General features: G+C 36.9%; 2 protein-coding genes across 2 annotated transcripts; one reads left to right on the top strand and one right to left on the bottom strand.

Annotated features, from left to right (window-relative positions):
• Positions 1-369: 369 nt before the first annotated feature.
• Positions 370-1,285, bottom strand: LOC101895897 (uncharacterized). Its single transcript, XM_005181696.3, has 2 exons — positions 1,280-1,285; positions 370-1,140 (listed from the first exon to the last, which is right to left on the bottom strand). The coding sequence occupies exons 1-2, from the start codon at positions 1,283-1,285 to the stop codon at positions 520-522; spliced, it is 627 nt and encodes a 208-aa protein (XP_005181753.2). The 3' UTR covers positions 370-519.
• A 5,170-nt stretch (positions 1,286-6,455) lies between these two features.
• Positions 6,456-7,696, top strand: LOC101896063 (loricrin). The gene is made up of 2 exons (XM_011293451.3): positions 6,456-6,568; positions 6,648-7,696. Exons 1-2 carry the CDS (start codon positions 6,563-6,565, stop codon positions 7,464-7,466), a joined length of 825 nt encoding a protein of 274 aa, XP_011291753.2. The 5' UTR covers positions 6,456-6,562; the 3' UTR covers positions 7,467-7,696.
• The last annotated feature ends 1,304 nt before the right edge of the window (positions 7,697-9,000 follow it).

Raw genomic sequence — 9,000 nt, 5'->3', positions numbered from 1 at the left:
TTTTTCACCAATATATTTTCCGTTGCAAATTTATTGTTTCTTAGTACACTAATGTTGGGCAGTACGTAAATACGTAAACCTAGGTGAAGCTAAACACTGAAGAAGATACACTGCAGCTGGCGCTGTATATTTAAATTTGGTGAAACAGACGGAAACTTACTTCGCAGCTACCAAAGAAAGCAGTTTTCAGACAATAGCCACCCACAGGGCTATACGAAATGGTAAATTTGCATTGACTTTTTTGCGAAGAGAGATGTTTTTATAATTAAATCGGACGATACCCTGGTATTTTGTCAAATGCACTTCATATTTCGTAAACACAAACTAGGATTTTAATACACAAAACATATTTTTATTTAGGCCTAGGTTTGAAACTTAAAAACTAATCAACAACATTATATGTAAGGATAGGTCTTTGGATTCTTCTAAAAAAACATACTCTTACACATGGGAATATACACAAGCCTTAATCTAAATGAATTTCAATCACAATATGTGAATTTAAACCATATATTATTTTCACTTGTGAGCAAACCCATGATGGCCTGCATGAATGCCGTGAAAGGCTGCAGCTCCAGCTCCCACTCCGCTATAGGCACCAAATCCACTATTTCCATTAGGTAACTTTAAAACTTTAATAACTTTGACATCTTGGCCACCGAAACCACCATAACCTCCAATGGAACCAATATCTCCTTTTATAACTTTAACAATTTTTACATTTGGAGCACCATTGGCAAAGCCGCCGTAACCATTGGGGAAACCGTCGCCATAACCGGTGGAGAAACCGCCGCCATAACCGCTAGACAGCCCGCCAGCAAAATCGCCACCACCAACACTCTGAGAGATGACTTTGATAACTTTAACAGGCGCATCAAAACCAAAGCCGTTGCCATAACCACCATTGAAGCCGCCACCAAAACCACTTCCACAAATGCCGTTACAGACACCATAAGAAGGGTGTAGACTAGCTTCACTGAATGCATTTACTGCAGCGCCGCTATTGGCGAATGCACCACCGTAACCACCGCCGCCGTAAGAACCACCGAATGCACCGGCATAGCCGTTAGAACTACCAACACTGCCACCGATTAGACCAGCATTAGCCACGGCTAATGAAGTAACAAAGCAAATGAAAACCTGAAACAATTAAACGAGACAGAAAAAGAGAAAGAGAGAAAAAAGAAAACGGAAAAAGAAAAAAACATTTGAAATACTCGCATTAGAAAAAATAAAAAAAAAAAACACCATTGCCAAGGTTGGGTCAATGTCAACTCACCTTCATGTTGTTATTAGTTTTGTGTGGAGATTCAAACACAACCAAAAAAAAGAGTTATTTGAAGTTTGTTGAACTACGATTCTGAACTTCGATCTCAGATGACGGACTGTTGATTGATTTCCCAGCAACTTTAATATTTATATATACATCTGAAACCAAATTCCAGATGTACCTATTTTGAAACCCCTTTAAAGTGAACAATATTTCAATGTTTTAAATTCCAATAATGTTTTTTGTTTTAAAATTGCTCTATATTTCAATAACAATCAAAAATTGCCAAAATTTTATGATGGATTACGATTGCAAATCTATCATCGCATATTATTCAATAGTGCGATAAAATGCATCTTATTAATATAAAGTGGAACATTTTATTTGAAGATAAAACGAATCTTCATTCAAAAAATGATGAATTTAAATATATACCTAGTGGAAAATGCAATAAAAGTCTTCAATATTGTGAATTTGAAGGGGTTTTATATTTAGCAACAGCTAGCTATATTCTGGATAAAACACAGTTCTAAAATATAATGTAGGCTAGAAAGACAGAGGTTTCTTTGTATATCCCTACACCATAGGTATATTAAGTTTGTGATTCCGTTTGTAACACCTCAAAATATAAATGTTAGAGCCCAAAAAGTATATATATTCTTGATCAGTATAAAATGCTACGTCGATTTAGTCTGGCCGTCTGTGAAAATAACTCTAACTCTTCCGAACAAAATGACGCAGATTGATAAAATTATACTCAGATGTGTGATAGGTCTGTAAGACTTTTGGTATTGGGCTTTATATGTCAACGTCTTCGTATAGCCTCCATATAACGATATTTCTCTATATTCGGTATTTTGATGATTGTAGCGACATTATTCGCCAGAATGATATAAAAATTCGTATTTGAAGTTCCTAATAGGTACTGCAGCCTATAAGAGAAAATTGCATATGCTGGTCTACGTCTTCGTATAGCCCCCATTTTGAGGATTTTAGCGACATTATTTACTAGAATTCTTTCAAGTTTCGTATTTGAATATCGTAATGATTTTTGTGGGGTTAAACTTGGATCCTTATCGAATTTTAGGAGAATTGAAGAACAACTGGTTGGTTTTTATATTTTCTTTTTTAAGGATAAGGTGCAGATTTTTAAGGATTTTTTTCAAAGACCAAACGTAATTTTTCAGGTGTCTTGAAAAGGATACAAGGATTTTTGAAGGACTTACGTAATTTTTTGATGATTTTTTATGTTTTTTTTTATTACTTCAGGATTTTTAAAAGAAAAATCAAGTATTTTTTCCAGGATTTTCGAAGAAAAAAGGGGGGATTTTTTGGAGGAATAAAGGCCAAAGCGTGGATATTTTACGATTTTTGAAGCATTTTTCAAGGATTTTTCAAAGGAATAAACGTAGATTTTTTGATTTTTTTCTCAGATTTTTGAAGTTCCAACAAAGACTTTTTGAAGAACCATATTTGGATTTGAGTTTCATTAAATGATTTTTCAAAGGACTAAATATGCATTTTTGATGAATTTTTGAAGAGGTTTAGTTTTTAATTATGAATTTTGAAGTTAAAATAAAGTGGATTTTTTAAGGATTGTAAAGGACAACGCATGGGCATTATTTTGTTATGAGATTTTTGTTGAAGGACCAGACGTTGATATTAAAAGACTTTTTGAAGGGCTCAACGAGATTTCTAAGGATTTGAGTGGTTAAACGTGGACTGTTTTGAAGGATCAAACTTGGATTTTCAGGTTCTCAGAGGATTAAAATGAACTGTGATATCCGGCACATCACAAATCCCAACTTTCAAGCAAAAGGAATGAAATGAGCATTTTGTTTTTTATTTTTTGATAAATAATAAAATGGCCACTTTTTAATCTATATTTATTTATTTTTGCCGTTTTAGGATTGAGGTCAAACTTTTGATTTCTTCACTTTTTTAATATGAATTCAAAAACTAAAGTGTTACAAGATGTACAATTTAAAAAATAAAGTCATATTGAAAAAAGTCATTTGAAGTTACAAAAAAATGAAAAATATATATATAACAATTTATAACAAAATTATTCTTATTTTTATACCATACACCACACGGTAGTCAGGGTATTATGTCTTTGTAACATAAAGAGGGAAGACACATAGATCCTTTTGATGATCTGCATAAAATCACATTTTAAATCGATTTATGCATGTCTGTCCGTCCGCCTGTCCATTTATTTTTGTAAACGAAGAACAGGTCGTATTTATTGCCCGATCAAAGTGAAACTTTGCACGTAAGTGCGTAAATGTGCCTAAATGTTGTGGTAATCAGTGCAGATATAGTTATAGCTCCCATATATATTCTTCATCCGATTTTTCTCCTCCACAGCCGTAATATGCACTCAGCAACAACAACGTTCAGAGAAATATATTAAATACAGCTTAGAAATACCTTTACCAAATTTTATCGAATTCGGTTCAAATTTGGATATAGCTTCTTCAATCGATTTAAAAATTATTGTGCATCAAATGTTTAATAGAAGCCCGAATTGAATAGATTTTGACACATACTAACCAATTTAACATGGAAGAGAGTGTGTCGTATTTGGTGAAAATCGGACAAGATACAGCTATAGGTCCCAAATATATGTTTCATTCCATTTTGTATATCACTACCTCTCACCAATAAAACACTTTCCACAACAACGATAGTTGGTACCAACTATCAGATACAGCAAAGAAATACCTCTTCTAAATTATATAGGATATAGCTCTCATATATACAGGGTGAGATAACAAAAAAGTGCAACAAATTCAAACCCCATAATTTTTACATTTTTTTTAATTTTATTGAATGAAAGCAAAAAATAGCATCAATTTTTAAAACAAGTTTAGATTTGTTCGAATTGATCACCTTTGGCACGAATTATGGTCTTCAAACGGCCAATGAAACCGTCACACGCTGCTCGAATGTTGCTCTGCGGTATTCTGGCGCAGTCCCGGCGAAGCGTTTGCTTGAGGTGATCGACACTTTGGTATTTTTTTGTGGCAACCTTGCTTTCCAAAATACTCCAGACACAATAGTCCAACTGATTGGTATCCGGAGATTTTGGTGACCATTGTGTGCTGGAAATGAAGCGAGGAACCTCATTTTGTAACCTTGGAATGTCCAAGGCCAAAATGTTTACGTGCCCAAGGCTTTAATACACTATTCAGAATATTTTTGCGATAATATTTGGCATTTATTCTGATGCCACGGTCGATTAATACGAGCGGAGAGCAACCATCGGCTGTTATGGCGGCCCAAACCATTACCATGGCCGGCGCTTGAGTTCTGGTGGCCAACCGAAGGTGCACATTTTCAGCTGACCTCTATGGCATGTAAACACGATCATTTTGTTTGTTTACAAACTGCTGGCAACGAATGTTTTCTCATCAAAGAAATCTAAATTCGGCAGTTCACCACTTTCGGCCAAGCGAAGGAAGTCTTTAGCTATTTTGAGTCTATTCCCTTTCTGTTACGGTGTAAATTCTTGCACTTTTTGGCTTTAGCCCGAGCTCAATTTTTAATATTTGCCGAATGGAATATTGCGATATGTTCAGCTTACGAGCCTTTTTTCGGCCACTACGGCGCGGGTTTCGATCAAGTCGCTTCTTTACTTTTCGAACCATTTCTGCTGATGTTGCTGTTTTCTTCCTTCTTGACGGCGGGCTACGCTACCAATATCACGGTAACGAGCGATGGTACGAGACACAAAAGATTTCTTCTTCTTCTGAGCTGGCTCGAGACAGAACTTTTGTTCCATAAGCCGTGTTTAGAAAAGATTTCCAGGCGCGTTGGTCTTGTGCGCAATTTTTCCAATTTGAAAGACCATGTTCCGATATATTGCCTTCGAAGACACAAAAGAATTATTCACATTTAAATGCTGGAGTGTGGCTATCGTTAGAGAACTTCAGCATTTAAATGGGGTTTCCAGCTAAATATAAAGAAATCCCATTATCACGCTTGAATTCCATATCAAATAACTTTTTTCTGGAAAATTTCTGAGCTGTCACTGGAATAATTTTAACGGCTGTCGGACGGGTGGCTTAGAAATGACAACAGTCTGAAGTTGGTTGCAGATATTTTTCATCTCACCCTCACCATGGGAGCTATATCATATCTGAACCGATTTCATCAAATTTGATTGACTTGCTGCAAGACTGAATTCGGTGGGATGTACCGAAATACAGACCATTTAAACTAATATTGGCCATTTTGTGCACAATTAACCCGAACTCGGTTGAATATATCTAAATCTGATCTGATTTTCACAAATTTCAATAAGATTCGTCCTTGGCCAAAAAAATATTGTTTGAAAAATTTCATCTCAATCGGATAATAAATGAGACCTGCATTTTGTTCACCAGGATACATAGATGGAAAGACGGACGGACTGACATGCATAAATCGACTCAGAAAATGATACTATAAAATTATCCAAAGTAACACAAATACGTAATATCCTTACCACTTGTGTAGGGTATAAAATCTTTGTGGTGTAGGGTATAAAAAATTATAATCAAAAGACTTAAGACACGAACTTCAATATTGTGTGATATGAATGCCTACATTCCTAATTTGTGTAAACAATATATAATTTACGAAATTCTAATCGAACTTTTGATCATATCCCTTTACAAATATGGTCTAGCCGTCTTAATGAACACCAAATAAACAAACATTCGTATCCATTTGTGGTTCTATCGTTTCGTAAGAATTCCATATTTGACTAATTAGTAAAATAACCGACACCGTGCAACAAATCGTGTCGAGATTAAGCAGATATCTTAATGTTGTTGATATACTCTTAAAATTTATGTTCGATCATGGTAAAGACTTTCGTTTTCTTTTCGTTTTTGGGTTACCTTCACTTAGAGTTAACCCAGCGATGATTCGTCGAACAATTGCGAAGTGAGTGTGTTTGGCTGTGTGTGTGTGTGTATGTCATACCATGTTAAATTGCCCTGTTGCCCGATTTTCGCTGTGTGCGTCTGGCTATGTATGCGAATGATGTTGTTGCTGATGGTTTCTTACATTGTATGTATGGTGTGGTATGTGGTTGGTTATCTCTCCCCGTAATACCATTATTACAGACGTCATCATCTATTTCAGCGCGGATTTTATTACCCGAATTTTTGGCAGTATAAAAGTTGCGGCCACTCTGCAATGGGCAGTTAGTTATCGGAATACACTTCCAGGCTAAACTGTTTGGTTAACTTCGTCTACAAAATTTGCGGTGGTACGTTTTTAAGCTCAACGAACAACAAAATGAAGGTGAGTGAGCGACATGAAGAGATGATTGACTCAAAGAAAGAAAGAGGTGGTATTAATCCTGGCTTCCTGCTCATGATAGGTTTTCGTGTGTGTTTTGGCCATGGTGGCAGCTGCCCAAGCTGGTATTTTGGGTATTGGAGGAGGCAGTTCCGGTGGTCATGGTGGCAGCTACAGTAGCGGTGGTGGCTATAGCTATGGAGTTGGAAGTGGTGGTCATGGTGGTGGCTATAGCGGTGGTAGCAGCTACTCATCTGCCGGCAGCAGTGCCGCCAGCGTTGTGAAAGTAATCCATGAGGGTGGTAGCGATCATGGTGGTTTTGATGCCGGTTTCAGTGGAGGCCATGGCGGTGGCTTCGATGGTGGTTACAGTGGTGGCTATAGTGGCGGTTTCGATGGTGGCTTGGTTGGAGGTTATGCTGGTGGTCATGGAGCTGGTGCCGGTGGTGCTGCCGATGTTAAAATTGTCAAAGTAATTTCTCAGGGATCGGCTGGTGGTCATGGCGGTAGCTTTGCGGGCGGCGTTGGTGGCTACTCTGGTGGTTATTCTTCCGGTGGTCATTCTTCTGGCGGTTACTCTTCCGGTGGTCATTCTTCTGGTGGTGATGTCAAAATCATTAAAGTTATCCATGAAGATGGTGGCATTGCTGGTGGTCATGGCGCTGGTTTCTCTGCCGGTCATGGTGGTAGCTTCTCAGGTGGCTATTCAGGTGGTTTCTCCAGTGGTGGCCACTCCAGCGGTGGTGATGTTAAGATCGTCAAAGTTATTAGCCACGGCAGTGCTGGCGGTTACAGCTCTGGTGGTGCCAGCAGCTATGCTGGTGGCTATAGCTCTGGTGGTTACAGTTCCGGTGGTTACAGCTCCGGTGGTTGGTCCTCTGCCCCCAGCCACGGTTGGTAAATGTTTGCCCCAGAAATGTCCAAGTATTAGTCACACATTTCCCGAGCTCTTCTCTTTTGTAATATATTTCTTCCCAAATCAATGATCACCTCATTCATCTGTCATTGCCTCTTCGACGACACATAAGACATTTGTCTTGTCATTTTTTGACCAGTCATTTTGTTGTTTTAGTTTTAAGCCATAATTAGTAGACGTTGTTAATGTTGTTACATGATTTTTTTATTGTTGACCAAAAAAATAAAAATTAAAAAAAAAACTTATTGATTTGATGTGTTGTAAACTATAAAGCGCTTAATCAATTCATCAAACGAAGATTAATGATTAGCTGTGAATGATTGTGACATGTCTGAAGTGGTGTGGATTACTGTGGACTTTTTTCGAATTGGTTTCCATAATTTGAAATGAAACATAAATCTGCAAAAGTAGTGTTATGATATTCGCAATAGTTTTCGGTAAAAAAACAGTTTATCATTACCTCATATGTATATGAAGAAAGCCATAATTGGAAATGAAGTGCGGTTTTATTAATTGAGTGGGTTGTTACATCAGAGTGTGTCACATGATGGAACTCAATGTCTAGGTGATTGAAATTTCTTTTGGGAATGATCATCTTTGATGAGTATATTTATTTATACACAAGTAGAAATTTTTGTCATAGGTCAAGTTGTCACCACATCAGTAATAAGAAAACAGTTTTTATCTCTGCTTGGAGTTATTGTTACAAAACAAACAAGTAAGCAAAGGCTACAGTCGTGCGGGGCTGACCATGTGATACCCTACAACACTACAATATGTTAGAAGCCCCCTTATGTCCGAATCCATTTTGGAATATTTCGCTTTTGAAATTATGTGATGGAGCACTGCCCAGATATTACCCTTAGCGCTTTGACCAGGGACATTTGCCCAATATTTATGCACTACATCGTCCTTGTTAGTTGTTGTGGTCAATTTTTTGTTTTTGGTTCATTAGCATAAAATTAGTATAAAGAAGTTCACCTTTTGTGTGTTTCGGATATCGCCTGTAAATAATGTTGGTATTTTTACACACAAAATAGTGGTCTATTCTACCTGCTGTCCTAAACTCTAATTTCATGTGAGATTTCCTTTGGGTTCAATTTGTTAACTTTAGAACGGCTGCAATATCAGGAAAATTTTTAGTTGTTGGTTCGTTTCAACCCCTAAATATATTACGGACATCTTTGAAAACAATAGGCCTAGCCATTCTGAGAAAAATGTCACTGAGTACTACAAAATATATATAAACATCATTATAGGAATCTTTTTATGCGATTTTTTTCAGATTTTATACTTTCATGTTAAGAGGGCCTTCTGAATCGACAAAATTTGTCAAATCGGTCTAGCCATTCTTGAGATATAAGCATTTTAGCTAACATCCCCTTCCTTTCTATATATACATTGTTATATTTCGCTATATACATCCGATATATTTACTACTGGCATCTACGTAACGGTCAGAGTTAACCTGTTCTTCTATTTGTGATTTCGCCGGGATTAAAAATATTCGTTTAACAGA

Source organism: Musca domestica, unplaced genomic scaffold, assembly GCF_030504385.1.
Source record: "Musca domestica strain aabys unplaced genomic scaffold, Musca_domestica.polishedcontigs.V.1.1 60, whole genome shotgun sequence".
NCBI lineage: Eukaryota > Metazoa > Arthropoda > Insecta > Diptera > Muscidae > Musca > Musca domestica.
This window is presented reverse-complemented; position numbering and strand designations above follow the sequence as displayed.